This window comes from Amblyomma maculatum, chromosome 3, assembly GCF_055883805.1.
Source record: "Amblyomma maculatum isolate TAMU_Amacu chromosome 3, ASM5588380v1, whole genome shotgun sequence".
In the NCBI taxonomy this organism is placed as follows: Eukaryota; Metazoa; Arthropoda; class Arachnida; order Ixodida; family Ixodidae; genus Amblyomma; species Amblyomma maculatum.
In genome coordinates this window covers 181201148-181220382 of record NC_139346.1, presented here as the reverse complement: position 1 = coordinate 181220382, position 19235 = coordinate 181201148, and the positions used below count along the sequence as shown (strand labels likewise).

General features: G+C 46.6%; 1 protein-coding gene across 3 annotated transcripts in view; it reads right to left on the bottom strand.

Moving 5' to 3' along the window:
- The window catches only part of LOC146197094 (uncharacterized), a 200701-nt gene that overhangs the window by 2588 nt on the left and 178878 nt on the right, over positions 1-19235 (bottom strand). For 2 of the 3 annotated variants that reach the window (XM_084598837.1, XM_084598838.1), the window contains exons 7-9: positions 18985-19090; positions 15148-15203; positions 146-457 (exon numbers count right to left, since the gene is read on the bottom strand). In XM_084598837.1, the coding sequence (XP_084454963.1) occupies positions 209-457; positions 15148-15203; positions 18985-19090 (411 nt within the window). In that variant the 3' untranslated portion in view covers positions 146-208. Of the gene's footprint in view, positions 1-145; positions 458-15147; positions 15204-18984; positions 19091-19235 lie in introns of those variants that run through there. The other variant, XM_084598839.1, reaches the window with a different exon arrangement.

The window sequence follows — 19235 nt, the reverse complement described above, 5'->3', positions numbered from 1 at the left end:
ATGTTGAGTGGAGCTGTCCTTAGTTCGCGAACTGAGGACCAGTAATTAAACTAATACACATCTATGCCAAATACGATTTGAGGACACTTTTCAATACAGTCGTGGCTGCTCCCCTGTTGAGTGACCTGCGAGCGTGTTTGCTCACCGGGTGCGAAGCGTAAGCGAGCTGTCCCATGGGGTAGCCAGCAGGCCGATGCGCTGCGGGTAGCTACGAAATTGCGGTGAAGCCCGTGGCCGGCAGATTCGTCGAGTGTCGCCGACGAAGCGCCTTATCGACGGGCGAAATGACCACGTCGTAGGGAGCCAGTCCGGAAGTGGAGACCGCTGACCGGGCGGCGTTCAGACGCCGAGAGATGGTCTGGATGCGCTCGCGGCGCTGGAACACGGTCTCGGCCGACCCGCTACAGCCGATCGTTTGCGCCAGAATGGAGGCGAAGTACACGAAGTTCACCAGGCTCTGCACGAGCAAACACATGAACGCAGTTTATACACCTTGCCGAGCCAGAATGCGGAAGCTAGGAGTTGATGTCTCAGGATCTATTAAGGCGAAAGCCTTTAATGGCTCATGCTGTCGTGGGCATAATGTGTCCCACTTTTGCGGCGGCTCTGATTGGCCGAGGCAGGATGACGTCATAGAGGTCTCGACCAATCAGAGAACCACCACAGTATGCGCGAATGCGTGCCTCATATGACCATATGTAAATCAATGAGCAATTACTAATCGACTAAATAATATTATAATTATTCCCTAATTGACGACTAATTATTTATTCAAACATTGAATAATCAAATAATTCGTTAATTACATATTCAAATACAAATTAATAATGATTATAACGACTAATTATTTAATTATTACTAAATAGCACCAGTTGCGTAGCAGAATGCGGCACTCAGGCTTTTGTATTTCAATACTTTAGCCGCTAAAGCCCCTCGTATTTTTTTTTTCCTTTATGGTATAGACTTCCCGTCAAAGCCGACAGTGGAAAGCCGGTGCTTTTCTGCATGGTTCTCGGCTGTTCACTAGATGGAGCCCCCAAGCAGCCGAGTCATCGCCGCACTCCGCGACACGTACACTACCAGATTACCAGATTACTGATAATATATTAAATTGTTATATTTGGTAAATAACATCACACGACAATATAAAGCAAGATTGAGCGGTTAGGGCCATTTAAGCGTCGGATGGAGAGCTCGCCATTATTACATAGAAAGAGAATCAACTGCGCTCAAACAAGATACACGGGCTTGCTGAAAGTAAGCGGGGCGAGTCAAAGTGTGCGTGTTTCGAAACGCTAATTTTATAAAGGTATGTGAAAAAAAAAAGAACAAATGTTGAAATGCTTGCATCACCAAAACACCATTTTCACAAGCAAGGTATTGAGGGCTCAGATAACTTTTTTTTTTTTTTTTAAATGTGCTAACGACGCCAGGAAGCTCGAGCTTATTTTATTTCGGATGACAAAACTTGCCCCCAAGATTACGTCGAAGCCACTGTGGTTATAGGACGTGAGGATACTGAGAAACCTTATTTACCGGGTTCGCTAGCATTAAAAAAAAAAAAAAGCAATTCACTTGCAATGGAAGGGGGCACAGTTTGTATAGAATATTCTCAGGAAAAAAAAAAAAAAAAAAGAGGTTCCATTTGGCTGGGTACACGAGAGTGACACAAATACTTCAGTATTTGGAATGGTTAAGGTGGAATCTTACAAGAGCACTAAAGAGTTGGAGTCAAAAATAGCAACACATACTAGAACAGGAAAAATAAAGTGCACAAAAAAAGTGAGCTTCGTCCCAGACGCTCCCGATTATACATGTGGCCCAATAGACCTAACACTTTTATTAGTTTTATTAGTTAAATCGTGCGGCTAGCTTGGAACTTTTCTTTCACATTGCACATACTAACGGCTGGTGCGTAATGCACCGGAAGATGGTAACGCTTTTGCTTCTGAAATACTCGTCGCCATGACACAGCTTGCAAGCCGGCCGGGTGATGGCTGACAACAAGCGTCAACGGCCCCCGCGCCACCGCTCGGGCTTCTTTCAATCTTTCAAGAGTTAGGAGTCGCGCTTGAATAACTGACGCGACACAGAGCTGACGGTCTCTTGCATACGTTTAAAATCCGAGAGTGCAATATCGCTTTCCTCTTTTGGGGTCCTCCTCACCCTTATCATGCTCGAGACAGGGCAACGGAAAAGTGTCGCGCTTGGCCAACCTCCTTGGCTTCCCCTCGCTGATCTATTTGGCTTTCATATCATGGCTGTTACCTTAGTTGACTCTTATATCCAGTCATAGCAGCTAGCCAACAAAAACCTGCATGAGTGGAAAGACGACAGAAAACAGGTCAGACTTGCAACTGAAATCTGCTACTGGTAGCAAGTATTCAACGCGCAGATAATTTTGCGTGGCTACGCTTGAAGTGTTCCCTTCAGCTGCAGCCTCGTCAAAAGGTGACGACGAAAAAGCAAAAACAAAAACCAAAAAGGCGTGCCATTGGTTTTGGCCTTTTTTTTTTTTTTTTTTTTGCTTTTCCAAGCTGCCTTCAACAGCACTCCCACTTTCTCGTGGTTGAGCCCTCTCGTTTTCAATGTAATTGTCTGTTTATATATTCTGTATCCATCTCTCGCGTTAGGTGTTATTTCTTTTGCACTTACGACCCCTTTCGGGTTTACTCACGTTTGCATGTTATATTTTTTTACACCAGTGTTTTTTTTTTTTTTTTTTTTTTTTTTGCTGGTTTTAATCATCGCCTTTTGAAGCAACTGCAACTGAAGGCGGCACGAGCGGCACAACAACAACATGAAAAACCTGCTTGTAAATACTTCCAACCAGTATAGTAAATTTTATTTGCACTCCAGGAAGACCTCCATTCGCGCAAGGCGCACAAGCCGGCCATAGTTGAGTGGGATCAGTTCAGAGAATTAAGAAGGGTTCAGGAGATGGAAACCGTTAAGACCATCGAGGAATGGAGAGAGACGCTAAAATCTAGCGTTAGAGAGGCGACAAAAACCCTCGACTGGTCCGACCGACGCCCTGGACATGACTGACATGGTCGTCTTAAAGACACGCGGGAAGCTAAACAATGCTTACAGCTTGGTCTCAAAAAGCAGAAATGAAACCGTAGCCCCAGGAGGAAGACTGCGAGGCTTTATAAGAAAATAAAAGAAATACACTTAGAACCTATGTGAATAAAATTGGCATATTAAGTGCGATAAAATGGAGAGTAACATGAACCTTTCTAAAAAATCGAACGTATTTCGGCATCCGTTAGACCTCGGAAAGTCTAAGACGCAGTCTGGAATAAGGCTAGCAAAAAGTAGGCACACGTACTATATGAAAACAACAAACACTCCATGAAAAACCTAATAGAAACGTACGTGAGAGATGCCTCGCCTTCCTCACTCTTCGATTACAACGGAGGGCTCAACGAAACACTAGATGCCCCTATTTCAAAGGCTGAGATGAGGGCAGAGATAGTGAGACTGAAAACGAATTCGGCCCCGGGACCAGACGGGGTAAGGAACAATAAATACTTTAAGAAGCCTAGACGAAGACTCCAATAGACAGCTAACGGTGTACATACAGGAAAGTTAGGAAAAAGACGAGCTCCCACAGCACTGGAAGACGGCAGATGTCCCTAGTACCTAAACCTGCAGGAAGCCTCCGCAACAGGCAAATCTAAGACCAACCTCCCTAACTACTTGCGTAGAGAAATTAATAGAACACGTTGCCCAAACCAGTTTTATGGGCTTCGGGGAGAGGAACGGACCGTCGTTGCACGAGATAGTCGGTAGTCGCTCGAGATAGTCGCTCTGTCCCATTCTTCTTTTCTTGTGTGTGTGCGTGTTGTTTTGGCGCCTTTAACTTATAATGAATAGACACCAACTAGCCCAACAAGAAGTTTTCTTGAGATAGTCGGTTTCCGACCACACCTGTGTACGCAGTACGTCATGCTACAACTCGAACACTTTATAATAGACTTAAAAAACAAAGGATGAAAAGGAAATCTTGGAGATGGATACCACGTAAGCTTTTTATAATGTGAAACACGAGGCAATCCTAGGAGGATTGAACAAGCTAAACGTAGGTACCAAAACATTGCGGTACATCAGGAATTTCTTGACGGGCAGAACTGCGTGCATAGGAACGGAAGCAAAACTAGTAATAGGCGACAGCAAAACTGCCATTCAAAATTTTAGGAAGGGAATAGTCTGTTCGGCTGAGGCCAGAATACAAGGCCAGAGAAAGTTGAACAGGAAAATTCACATAATTTAGATACCGGCGCACGTAGCCGTCACCGCAGGAATGAAGCGGCCCATGAGTTGCCTCGAGACCTTTATACCACCGAGCAACTAGGGGGTACTTCGACGACCGGGGGAGCAGAGAACGCCTGCTCTAATATGGGGAAATTACGCAGCATTATAGATCAGAACGTGGAATGACATCCCCCACCAGACGCAAAACTAAATAACAGACGGGAAATCACGCGGAGACAATCGCAAACCTACACGTACCCGCACCCGGTTATGGCGAAACGTTCCCTGAGGCCAGAGACGATAAATGCAATCACTGTAATGAGAGAGGAACCCTCGATCATATAATTTCGGAATGTCCAGACTCTACCGGGGGAGAGCACAAATAGATAGTAGAGAAACCTGGGAGAGCTTGCTCTCGGGAACCTGAGCTCCAGCTCCTAACCAACCGGTTGACGGAAGAGGCCGCCGGGACACAAGACCCCCCCCCCCCCCCCCCCCCCTTCCCGGCCAGCATCTCAGAAAGCCTCAGATCGAACCTCTCATCGTTTCCTCCACTCATAAATCTAGCGCTGGGTGTACATCAACAGAACTGAGCTGAACTCAGCGCTTCAACGACGAACAAAAGCCCTTTGAGTCGACGGTCTGTGATAAGCTTACCTGTGGTTGCAAGGTATCACTAAACTTCATGTGTAGCTTGGCTCCATATGCACCAGACTGTAAGCCGCTAGTTCAGGGCTAGGGAGCTCTACTTAGTATAGAAATGGGAAGGGGAAAAGCTGCTTGCATGAGTAGGCATGAACGGCATCCTCATTTCAAAACAATTCGAACAAACAAGCTCAAACGCGCCATTCTAATCGTTTTATCTTCTAGAGTTTTGTACTGGTCTGCTCTCTGTGTTTCCGGCCAAACATTGTGCTACCCAAACAGGAAACCTTGTCTTTCTGGCATTCCCGCAGTGGATGATGTGCTCTTCAAGAAACGAATATGCTGTGGCTCCCCTTTCCCCTCCAAGTATAATGAGATACTCTGTGTTTCCCAATTGTGTCGCCACAAGCCAACTTAAAGCAGATTTGAGCTATCTCTACCTTATCTCCTCTACTTTCAACCCTTCCCTCACGGTGTAGTTTGAGTGTCGCTAACCAACATGGAGCGCTTTTCTGAACGGGAAAACGCGCCAGAATCGGACTGAGCTTTACCGTCAAAGTTGCGCCAAAGCCGATGCAAGAAGCGGGTGTAATATAAACAGTCCCCAAGATAGTGCACGTTTAACGGTACAGCCGTGCTTTCATAGCCGGCCCGTTTTCTCGTGCAAAAAAGTTACACGTGAGCCGTGCTTTATATCTGTTGCACTAACTGTGGTTGCTTATATGATGTGTGATGTGAGCACGTAACAAAGGGAAAATGTAATGAACTTGGAGCCAAATAGAAGGCATTTTCGAATGATCCGGGGTCGGTGAGGCTGGCCACTTAGCAAAGAAGGCCATTGCAGAAAGAAGACTTCTCTCCCCCCTCTCTTTTTCTCTCGGTATTTCTCTTTTTTTTCCTTCCCTTCCATCCCCTCATTTCCCTTTTCCTTCCCTTCATTTCCCCTTTCCTTTCCTTCCCTTTCTTTCTTTCTCTTACTACTTACCTGACTATTTCTTCAACGCATACGCCCTAGCTTGCTTTGCTTTGGTTTCCTCCTTTTCCTCCTCGCGCTGCTATCCTCTCCCAATTACGGCCGCGAAGTGCCTTGTCGTTGGTCTCTCCTTCGCCGAAGCTCATGTTTTTCATTCGGATCGATGGGCAAACACGTGAGCCACGCGATAGGGCGCGACGCGGCCATTATAGAAGCGGGCCGCCCACGCTCGGCGGACAACGACGCAGTACTCCGCAGGAAAAGAACTAACGGCAACAACAGCACGTGGCAAACAGGACAACGGACAGAGACTGCGCCCGGACATTAACGTCAATAATGGGGGCCGCTGCGCGGGGAAAAAAACTAGAAAGGATGGGGGAGAGGGGCGCGCAAGAGAAATTTGTCGTCTCTCGGCAACAGTGCCCCCTTTTCTGCGCGCCAAGCTCTTGCGCACAACCGCCGCGTTATTTATTTGACCGACAACCAGCGCGCCGAGGAGAAGCTTTGCATGGTGGTCATGCGCGGTGGTTGTGGTGGACGCGTCGTAGAATCGCGCAAGTCGGACGAGATGCGGCTTTTACGCGCGCCGACATCCAGCAAGAATGTTTCAACGAGACATGGTTACTTGAGTTGGTTTCCGTATCGTGGGCGTACTTCGCTAAAGTTCAGTTCAGGTTCCGACAGTGTATATATGTTATAGGTTGACGACCAGCCATCGTACCCGATATGTCACCCCAGCCAAGCATAATCCTATGGGGGAATAAAACATTCAAAGGTTGGTAGCCACATGAGTCGAAGTATGAAAAAAAAAAAAAAAAAAAAAAACTGTTTCGACTGTTCTGCTAATGTGTCTCGCTGTTTTTGTATTTGCTCTTGTAATGGTATCTGTGCTCCGCCCCCGCATAAACTCCCGTTTGTAGGAAAAAATAAGTAAAAGCACATATAGTTACTAAGAGCACGAACTCCAGACCAAAAAACAGGAATCCGTTCCAGGAAGCGTCAACATCATCGAATTCTCTTGGTGCACGACCGGCTGTTGCAAGGAGGACTGTTACAATGATATGGACTCCGAGTTGTCATATGAGCTTTTCTCGATAAAGAAGACACACCAGGGGCCGTATTACGGACCGCTCTATAATTGAGAGCGCTCTAAAACGCCCGCTCCGATTGGTCGCCGTCGCCATCTTGAAAAGTTGCGTCACGGGATGCTGAGATTGCGTCGCGGAGGCGAAAAAACAGATGACGTCGCGCACCTAATTATGCCCGTAGTTTTAGACTATTTTTGTAGAGCGCGATGAGACGGTCTAAAACGTTTTAGAGCGAGTTATAGAGCGAAAATGGCGGCGGCGTCCGCGGTGGAATGGTGTGAGTGGTGGCTGCGGCGCTGAAGCGGCAACGCCGGCGCGAGCAACGACGAAGGGCGGTGTGTGAGAATGCGTTCTACTTGTTCGGCGAGTTGTTCCGATGCCTATTTCGACTTGAAAATGTGAAAGCGGAATGGTGGTGCGACGAATGCGCCGATGAACTGTGATGAAGCTTGCAGTCGACCGCTCTGACGGTGCGGCTGTCATGCGTGCTTCGATCTTTTTTTTTTTTTTTGCCTCTGGAGGATTTCGTCTCCACAGGTAGTCGGCCTCTCATAACTGACGGTGAGCAAGTGCGTGCGTCAAATGGCTGAACTCAACTACTGCAAAGTTGGCGCTGAAGGGTGGTTGGGCTCCGCAGTGCGCCCAAAGCGAAAGGCGGAGGCGAAGGTGACATACAGTGCAAAACGAATGAAAACGAGCGAGGTTGGTAGTGTACGCTTGCTTTTCCCCGTGCTCGTTCTAACTGAAGCATTTGTGTGTGAGACGTTCGTGTGGACATAAAAGTTTATTTTGCCTGTGCTCCGCGATCGATCTTTCTTTTGTTTCTGTTTCCTAAAGAAAAATAAAGCCCCGATTACACTGCTTTCGATATGATTTCTCCGCGCATTTAGGACCATCACACAGTACCTTGACATCAGCCGATGCGCAAAAGCCGGCACTAGCCGTGGAATCAGCTGTTTTACTGAAAATCGCCATTTTTACGGTTTGTTTACCTCTGCCAGCGCGCCCTCGCGGCAAAAGAAGCTACCCACGAGAGCGTTTAATTGCAAAACTGTAGCTGCTTTTTGATTTTTTTGATGACATTGAACTTTAAATGCGGCTTCTTGAAAATATAAAACTTTAGTTAATTTATTCATACGCTATATCTATAAAAAAAGTTAGCAAACGGCTCCTTGACGTGCGAATAAACCTGTTGCCGTGAAAATAAGCGGCCCGGGGCGGCACCCTGGCGATCATTGGTTGATTCCAATTTTCGTCACGCGTTGACGTCTCGCCGAGACGTCACGGCGTCGTCATTTTGACGTCACGCTCTATAACTTTAGAGCGAGAACCGTAATTCGGCCCCAGGTACGCCATTATATATTCAGCACGACCAGGATAGGTATTGCTACAGTCTCATCCATCTTTCACTCATGCTTGTGATTTAAAGTTCAGTTTGTCTTGTCGCAGAGATGTTGAATGAACATGGCACAGTCGATGCTCGCTCCTGAACTGTCTGGCTTACTTCGTCCAGAGTTTCCCAAGCGTGTCTCTATCAGCGTGAAGGCCAATTTCTTTCCTGCGCAACAAAGACGCTAACCGAATCCATTTTCTCGAAATATGACATCACGTGCAACGCAGTTGTTACACACACGCAGGAAAGTTGTGCTTCAAGGAAAAAGGTAAAACCAACAATAACAAAAGCGATAAGCCATCTAAGACTCCTTAAAAAGGAATGCGGCAACCTTCGAGTTTTCTGCTGCATTTATTTTGTTTTTGATTGAATCATTTTGCTTGGAGTTCCGTTGCTGCCTTCGTCAGCACAGCACTCAAAACCCATCAGTGGTTGAAGTATGACTCAATATTTTTCAGCCAGGCCGGAGGACCATATTTGAATTTGACTGCTGAGGGAGGTACTCTGTAATTCGACCTTCGTGGTCATGTGACCTCTATGATGTCATTACGGTCTACACCAATCACGAGAACCGGTGCCATTTTTGAATTTGACTCCTTGTGGGTGGTGCTCTTCGATTGGTCCGTCGTGGCCACGCGACCTCACGACGTCATCATCGGATCAACCTATCAGGGAATCTCGTGTCGCAAGGTGGTGGGGTTTTGTTGTGACGTCAGCTCTAAAGCTATCGAAATTAGAAAAGAAATGGCGGTGACCATAAACATAATCTTCATACAAGGTTGAAGAAAAAAACTGAAGTGTCGAGTACATTTTCAGCCGCCAAACAAACCGATGCACGGTGCAGCTACTGTACAGACACAGTTCGGCAGGTCCTCACAATAGTTCGAAAATGTAGGTCGTAGCGAATCTGTACCCTGGACACTGAGTGATGTGCATAGTACAGCAATTTGATACACGTTGCTTCTCCCTGAACTATTTCGATGATGAAAAAGCGCTCGTCATCTCCTAGCAATGCACACGTCCCGTACATTCCATACCCGCGTAAACTTAGCCGAAAATATTAATTAGTACACATGCTATGGAATTATGACCGACTGTACATGGGTCGCGTAGAGGAGAAGCCCAAACGCCCGAAAAGCGGCACTCTGGCGTGTCTTCCGAGAGTTACTCTATCTAGTGTCGGACGTCCTAAAACAATTAAGCTCTGCATAAAACTTAAGGAATTCCCCTTCAGCGAGAAATAGACCGTGCGGAGGATAAAAAGCTTTAGGGACGAGTGCAGGTCCTCACGCAACGAAAACACACAAAAAAAGGAAAAAAAGTCCATCTACGATAAAAAAGGAAAAAAAAAAAAAACCACGGCACACAAGGGGCGTACTAAACGTAACATAAAAAGTACGAAAGGTACGTCGAATCCGACAAAACGTACGCTACGCTCTTATTCTTCAAATATCGAGCTCCGCGTCCATTTCACTTATTCGAAGCAGGCAACAATATAAAGGCCTTGCAGACATACGTGCACTACAAGAAAGCGAGCCCTTACTATAGCCGGCGGCATCGAGTCGACATGGCTCCCCATAGTAAACAGCAATACAGCTCGTATACAACAGGGCGTACGCGGTGCGCTTCGGCAGCCGACCCAGTTTCTGGTTCGGCTCCTTTTCCTCGAATCCAATAAAAACCTTATCGGGAGCCTGCCAGGACTATAAACAGTGCATGTGCTGCGTATGCATGCGACACGACTAAAAAACAAGCGATGCAACGAAGAAATTCTTTCGGGAAAACTTCCCGTGCCCCGAAGACTGCAGCACCTGCATCCTTCGCTAGCTAAACCACCGCAACGCTCCCGTATACTGCCGCTGCAACTTGCAGCGAATTGCCTATGCGCGCGCACGGATGAACGCATGACTGGGTTAACCAGACGGGCTACGCTAACCTGTGGGGCATCCATCCAACCACGCTCGAGAAGGAAAACAGAACAAATACTAAAGGGGTAAAAGAAAAAAGAAATAGAATGAAAAAAAAAAACAAGAACAGCAGGAAGCTTTGTGCGACTTTCCCGCGGTCAGTACGGTATTCAAAGCAGCACGTCGGCCCCTCGTTAGGAGTTTGCAGCCCAGAAATTACGTCAGCCGCCTTTTTTTCCACCCGACCTCCTTTCCCGAATACTTGGTCCCCAATTTCTTCTACCCACACTGTAGCCATCATGCCCTGTAGTCATCCGACGTTTCCGCCTGAATGGGTTCGTTAAGTTCGCCCGCAATAATAATAATAAAAAAAAAAGTTAAGGGAAAGCAAGGCTTGTTGCTCTGACCGAACTACTCCGCGGAGCATAGCCGCTCCCAGTGCGTTTTCCCTGTGCGTCTCTAGCCTCCCCCCTAGTGTGCCTTTTATAGTGGTGGTTAGGGCGTTAAGCTTGAATACACAGGCCACGAATACACACAGCATAGGCCGAACCTTACCACAGCGGACTTCCTGAAGGGTTTGTGGCCCTGAAACGGAGGTTGTTATGTTCAACTACGTATTTGCTGTCTTTACCACAACACGCAACTAGAAACATACTGGGTATACACATGTATAATACCCATTCAGCCTTTGTGTGCAGGCATCAGGGGCAATTAATCAGTAGTTAAACGAACGGACCGAGTAGATGCGATCATGCAAGATCGCTTCGCGAAGCACTCAGTGCCGGCACCGAGTATCCAGAAGATGATGAGTTGAATCGAGCATCTGTTAAAGAAAAATAAAAGGTCTTGAGAATGCCTGCATGACTGCACAAATGATGCACATCACGCCATTGGTGCATATACACGAATAAGCCTGAATTCGCGGATGTCGTGTGGCTGTGACAGCAGTCAGCTGCTGTTTTAGTATTCCATGATGCAATAGTACTGGGTAAGTCGTCTTCTTTGATCTTAATTTACACTCTGCTCTGCTGTTACAGTTATAGAGTGATAGAGACACTGCGTTCTGATTAGTGCGTGAGTACTCACCAGCAGCAATCCAAGCACAGACGTGCTGCACAATAAAAGATATAAAAGATAAAAATTATAGTAAAAAAAAAGAGGGGACTCGTTATGGTACAAGGTTTAGGCCCGGAACCACTACACCTATTCGAGCCGATGATCTACCAACTCAACTAACCAGGTAAGCCATTTGATGGCGGGCGGTGTATTTCTATTCTGTCAAGGTCACAGTCTACAACTTGCGATATGATCTCTTGGTTGGCATGAAATCTTTTAAAAATGTTTTAGCTCCAAAACAACCCTTACAAAAATGGATATTGAATTTCTGTTACCCACGTAATGTGTTTTTGATGAGTCATCAACCATTCAAAGGAGATTCAAGATTAGATGCGTTTTAACATCATATCCGCAGCAGACTTTCCTTTGAGATCACACATGAAGTTTTGTGCTTGGAAAACGCAACAGTATTTTGGGTAGGATCTAATGTGGAAATACATTGACTTTCTCAAATGAGGAAATGTATACATCACTAAGTGAATATATATTATTTCCTCGTTAACTGCACACTTTCAGAGCCCTATGTTTTCATTTCTGATTAGCATATGTAGGGTGTTGCCTAAGAAACAATTTTTATGTGTTTTAACGTGAGATCCGCAACAGACTTTCATTTGAGATTACGCAAGAAGTTTTGTACTTGGAAAACACAACAGTATTTTTGTATAGGAGCTAATGTGGAAATACATTGACTTTCTCAAATGAGGGAAATTATACATCACTAAGCGAATGTATATTCTTTACTATGTTTTAATTTCTGCTAAGCATGCACTGTAAAAACAAAAACAACTTTTTGGACATTTGTTTCATTCAAAACACGCTTACACCCTGCGTCTTGGGTGTTTGTGCCATTGTAAATCACTTCTTGCCAAGCGAATGGGTGCTGTGGTTGGACAATATGCTTGAGGGTGTTACGGGCAAGGATATTGTTGTGTACGCGAACCGACGCACTGCCACACCGCCTCCAAGCAAACGGACGCAAGGCCGCTCCATTTCCAATGACTCCTTGCACCTGCGAGCAGGCCGTTTCGGAAAGACCAGCAGGGGTACCCCGGCCTGCGCCGACGACGACGCGCGGACGTAACCCGAGCCGTGCTTTGACTCGGAACTGGACCGTCCTGGGAGCATGTGCGCGACCAGGGCACGAGAAGCAATGCCTTCTTTATAATTGCATGATATTTTGCGTGTTTCTTAAGCTTTCGAGCTCCTTCTTGCTCTGCGTATAGATTAGCCGAGCCCTCAGTCATCGCATCGCTTTCCGAAATGTTTAGATACAAATAAGATTTAGTTACCAGTAAAATAGTGTGGGCGCTGTTGCGCTTGCCGGTATTGAAGCTTGGTCGCACTTTTTTTCCTTAAAGGTTCGTGCGCCCAAGGTAGCAACCACCGAAGAGCCAGCGCTGATAAATTTGCCAGCGATGCCAAACTCGACATGTTAAAATGACTGCATGCAGTGGACAAAATAGTGCGCATAGGTATCTAGAACATTAGATGCAAGTTCTAATGATCAAGAAGTTGTAATTGTTAGAGCAGCCGCAATGGCCTGTACACTTCGAAACATGCTTCGAAACATTAAGTCCCAATCTTATGAATGCAGTCCAGACATAAGAAGCAAATACGCTACCAACGTTACCAGTTCCCCGAGTGGCCGAGTGGTTAGCGTAGAAAGCTACGGAGTAAGAGGTGCAGTTTTTTTTTTCGCTTATTTTTAATTTTTTTTATTTTTTAGCTTTTTTAATGTAGTTGAGGTGCTTCGCTACGTTTTAGCTTTTACGTTTTATCCAAAAGTGAAAGCCATCAGGTGCTCATTGGTCAACACTCATCAACAACACACAAGAAATGCACACATTAGGTACCAACCAGAAACACGGTGGCCAACTTTCTTGTGACACTCATCAAAAATGCATCAAGAAAATGTATAGAAATGTTAATGTGCATGATGAGGAATGTAATTAACATTTATTCAGAAACTCATTAAGCTTTTTTGTAAGGGAACGTAGGCTAAACTAAAGGGCAGCACATACCTTGCGGGTAAATACTAAATAATTCGCGTTATAGTATTTGTATTCTGAAGTAGTCAAGGAAAAGACGACACAAACGGACTGTCATGTGTTGTTTAAGTCGTAGTTACGATGACAACCATGTCTCAGAAAAATGCATCGTGAAACGCAACACATTCTCACTGCAAAAATTAAAACTGGTTTCTTTGGTGTGAATCCTGCTCGCGGGTCCGAAAACCAGGTCCTCTTTTATCCTCGTTCATCTACCCCTGTCGCTCACACCAGCGGCCCCTTTCTCCACCCTCCGGATATTATCTCGCTTCAGGTCCTCTCCATCATTCATGCCATTCAAAGTTTCCATTCCCTCCCATCTGTGCTTCAGTATATTATATACACTAACTCCCAGGCGGCTGTCATCTAAAAATCTCACACCTCATCTGTCCACGGAGCTCGAGGCCGCACTTGTTTCGCTGCTGCCCGCGCCCCGTCTTCCTCCGATGGATTCCTGGACACTCGGGGATTGACGGCAATGAGCTGGCTAACCAGCTCTCCCGTGAAACTCGTAACCGGGCACCGTGCATCCCCTGGTCAAGGTCCTTGGTGGGCGGATCGAGATTGTCTCTTCGCGCCCCCATCAGAGAATACTTAGACCGCAAGCTTACCCCGACAGTCATTCTTATCTCTCCGTACGGGAGGCTCACGTCCTTCGGCAGATACAGCTTAATATATCCAAAACCTACGCACGACTATATCTGTATACATTCAGCCGCGATCCTTCATGCCTCAACTGCCCTTCCACTTATGCTAACCTTTTCCAGTGTCTATTTTCCTGTCCGGTTGCATTGCAATCGGGTTTCTTTCCCACCCCCTCCCATACTGTCATTTGGATCTAAGTGGACTGGCTTGGTGCTGAGGGTGAGGAAGAACAGCGCCTGCTCGTCCAGCAGGCCATCGATGTATTAGGCGCCTAAGTGTGGCGCTTCAATAACGTATACTACTACTACTACTACTAATAAAATATGAAACAAGTGCTAAAACAAAACATGGGTGCGCACTGTGGTCCTCCCCGTTGAAAAGCGTAGTGCTATGTATTATATGCCACAAGTTTTTTTTAATTAAGTGATGTGACCTATTTCCAAACCCATTAGTAAGCGGTATTTAAAAAAATAATCTCAGTACCGAGCATTTAAAGGCAACAAACCACTAGAAGAGTGGCAAGGCTGAGCATGCCATCACCGGGGAACGCTTCTCTGGTTCCCAGTCGGTATCTCATTACGCAGTTCCTAGAGATGTAGAACAATTTGGCTGGAATGTAATTATGTAGGAACAATGAATTCGCAATGTAGCGTAGTGAGCGATGGTGCTAAATTGCACGATGGAGCGAAATTGCACCACAGAAACAAGGGATCTAATCGGTGCAAAATTTTCTTTTAAACACTTCCAGAAATGTCTACACTCTGATACTCGGCGTGGATTACCTCTTGCACCGTGCGCTTGACGGCTCGGAAATATGCGGTAGGGCGCCATAAGAAGTAGAACGGCTATTAGTGGCATGCGTTTGGGGTTATCCTCCAAGGTGGAATAATTAATATTTAGCATTCTATACCGAGCACATCTAACCGGCAAAAAAGGAAAGCTGTACAGATTTTACAGAAACTTCGAAGTGGAAGAAACAACTGTACTAAAAAATGCATTGTGTAAAGCAGATAAGTCCCCATGACAGTGACAAAAATGTAGATTAAGAAAAAATTAATGAACGAACGTTTCGTACCTGGACACACACAGAGAGCGTTGCGTACCATGCCACGGGCTGAATGTTGGCGGCTCCTGCGCAAAGGTACCAAGGACGAAGAGAAAAGCAGGTCATTTATAACTATTTCTCCAATGATAAAGCAGAGCGCTGTACGCTGACTTGCAACTTGTCGGCTACTAAAAAGTAAGCTGCAGCATGACGCTAGCAAGCAAGCCGGTACGATCAATCACGAGAGCTGTTTCGGTGCCATGTAGCGGTGCGTATCTCAGAGGCGCTCTTGTCATATCAAGACGCGTGACAGCCGCGAACCGGTCACAATTGCCGCCTGGCACTAGTGAGGCGCTCTGATTGTTCGTCCTCCGATACCGCTGCACTTAGTAGAAACAAATTGCGCAACACAGCCTTGGTTTTCTGCAGAACAGTGTTCACGGACAAAAGATGTCTGCTCGGCTATAGCTAAGCAGGTGCCCATTTCAAGGTATGAACGTGACAATCTATAAGATCAATATGGTTGAAACGCGCAGTGAAATGTATAGAAACGAGTTTAAACAAATGAGTATAGATAAATTGAAACTCATACATAAAACTTGCCGGCTGCCGCGCCAGTGACTAATGACCACGTTTATACCATACAATCATGATGACACACTAGTCGAAAAATGCCAAAAGCTGCACAATATAGAAAGTAATCATGGAAGAGCCCTTCCTACATGTTTGCTTTTCTCACACCTTTCTCTTCAAGGGAGTGGCTGGTTTGCAGAGCAAAGCTTGGGTGTTCCCTAGAGCGTAATGAGACACGCATAGCCCCGCAGCTTTTTTTTTTTTCCAGCCCACAGCGTGCAAAGTGATTGGCTAGAGAATAACCCTAGCAACTACAATCCGCGCGACGGCTGACTAGCTGGGAAGCACCAAGTTCCCGCTAATCAATGAAGTCGCGTGAAGAAACATAATAAAATCTGTTAATGACGTCGCTGTTAATTGGGAAGATCTTTCTTGCAGCACGCATGAACAGAGTGAAAGTATTACGGCAATCGATTTGCGCAGACAGACCATTGTTTTATCATTATGGTCTTATTGGTCTATGATTGTAATAATAATGCAGATCAATACAATGTATACTGAAAACGTACAGAACAGCAGACAATACAATTGATTGTAAGCGGACATTCCTCATTACCATCATCGATGTCAACAGCCTAACTAGCCTACTACAAGACAACCCCCCCCCCCCCAAAAAAAAAAAAATGCAATTAGCCTTGTGCTGGACCAGCTGCGACCACTCAAATGGGCAAACTCCGTAGTCGCATCCATCCATCTGCCTGACTTACTTCCATTCCCTGCTACTCTTGCCTCGCTTTGGAATCCGCTCTGTTATCTTTAACAACCATCCGTGACCTTTCCTTTGCATTATGCCGCGGCCATGCACATTTGCTGTTGATTTTGATTGGAATATCATTCACTTGCGCTTGAACCAGAGTTTCCGTTCAAGTTCTGATCCTCATCGTAATTTTAAGAATCGGAGTGTCGACAGAATTGAATAAACAGGTCATCAAAGTGAATGAATGTCACAGTGTGCCAAATAAATCACCTGGTTTGACACTTGCTTTGGGGATCGGGTTAAGACGAAACAATGTCCAAAATACGCGTACGGTGTCATCAGTCTGGTCCCCGAAAACCTGATGCTGATTGATGAGAGGCCCTGCCTCAAGTGGAGCAATCACTGACGTTTCATTGGACGCGTACCGTGCACTGCCTTGGTGGATGTGTACGCAAGTAAAAACAGCATAGCTCGCAGGTGTGCAGACAGTCGTGCATGAGCATCGTGGAACGTCATTTACGTAATTAGATCGTGATTGGTTTGATGTAAGGGCAGCTGCATTGCAGAAACAGTGGTAGCAACGACATTCGCCTATCGTACTAACCCCCTCCCCCTCCTCGCCCTTCCGCCTTTTTTCCGAAAAGGAAGTACGCATAACTGCGACAGGCCAGTGCACGCGCTCTCGGCTTCGACGCAAACCCGTTCTAAGCCTCGCGAGCTCGCTCTATTTCCCAAGCTTTACTGCGGTGAAGAAAAACAACAAGATTGAAAGTAATATACGGAAAGCACTCAGTGCATGCAAGTACACAGACCCGCGTTTGGTTTTGTTGAGCCGGTGAGACGACCCTGAAGCCCCGAACAGCGCTTAGAGTACGAGCCAGACAGGAAGCCGCCAAAGCGAGACACCGTTTTCAATTAGCGAGTGCCGAGCTCTGTGCGGCCGTAGCTGTGTGGGGCCATATAACCCCCTGCGCATATGTATGAGTGCGTTCGTGTGTGCATGTATATGTGCGTGTCTGCGGCATACAATGGGGATGCGACGCCTGAATAGGGCACCCGGCCTTGGAAGCACTGATTGTTTACGGGGAAGGGAGAGAGAGAGAAGAGAAGGCTTTGGCTTCGGCTTTCAACACAAGCCGAGAATCCGCAACGTGGCTGCTGTCGACTCGTGGCGCTTCACCGCAATCGTTATAATCATTTGGCGTATACAATGAGAAACCAGACCGACGTGTTTACACTTGCAGTCATTTGTTCAGAGGTGGCAGCAAGTTTTGTATGGAACGTTCGTGTACACGGCGAATACCGCTTGCGCGGCGTTAATAACAAGCGGCACGAACAAGCCGGCGGAAAGAACACGTAGCGCGCCAAGAGGCTCCTCTTCCGCTAGAATTTTAAGGGCATTGATGACGCTTTGTTACCCGCTACGCGGCATGGCGAAGAGTCAGGGAGGAGCGATGCGAAACACCGAGCCGGAAAAATTTACTCCCAGCTACAAAATTTCCGAATCATGTTACATGTGCCAGAAAACTCTTGAATAAGGGAAACTTTTCTCCTTTGTCAACCCGATGGAAATAAAAGAAAGCATAGAATAGGAGGCGGGGTAAACACTTGTTGTCTGTAGCAATAGGCATTCTGAAGAATTGAACTTTCGCGGCAAGGAACACAAAAATGAAGCAAACAAAAACTATATAGCGAATTATGCGTTATATCGAACAATTATATCGAACGCTTTTTACTAAGTGCAGCTGCCGCATCGACCTCACTCGCCAATGCGACGGCACAGTCTTAACCCAGATTGTGTCTTTTCAGGAAAGAATTGCGTCTCTCGTGCATTTAATTGCCCAGTCGGCTCTGTCAGGTGGTAGCTCGCCGGTACCATGGCTGTCCACTGACTGGTTGGCGGGCTGTACGACGCCAGAAGACCACGTGACATGGAAGTGGCTACCAACTCGGGCTTTTACTTTAAGATGGGTGGATAATTTTGGAATTAACCTTCCAGTACTCTTGGGTGATGAGGAAGACAAGCTACTCAGGCATGTCAGTACGACCAGGTTAAAGCGAGGCTTCATACATACCTAAGGTGGTTGTTCCCATTACTGGGTAGCTTACGACTGCTTGGTAACGAACATGCGCGAGACAGTAGAGGCACTAATTCAGGCATTTATGATTAAGCGAGTGGCAAAGTGCATCTATGCGTACGAGGATACCCGCAAGGGGAGAGTACAGATGGGAGCCATTAGCGCTATCGCATCACGCCTCCCCCCCCCCCCCCCCCCCCCCCTTGCCCCCTTCAATCTTTTTTCTCTGCATTGCTCCCCCAGGCACAGGTGAGCATATCTAACTATATCGCTCGAAGCCTGAACTGATGGCCTGAAGATTTTGGCAGGAACGCTTTAGAAGTGGCAGGCGCTTTGATTCGCGCGTCTTGACTTGCTTATCAAGACAGTGACGGAAGGAAGAAAAGAAGAGAAGGGAGAGTGTTCACACAGGTACACAGAGGACTGAGAGCAATGGTGTCGAAGAGAGTGGGCACATACCGCATAGCGTTGCCGACGAAACGGACAGGTACAGCATGCGCACGTACTGGGTGAAGGCTCCGCCGCTGATCATGGGGTCGGTGCGGGAAAGCTCCCACCCGGACGGCTGAAGCCAGAGGGAGAGAAAAGAAGAAAACGAGGCCAAAGGCGTTGGGCGCCAAGGAACGACGAGGGAAAAACAAAATTCATAGCTAACGTTAAATTTGCCACGGCGAGCGTACTCGCCGTACCACACCCTTGCTTTTCTGGCC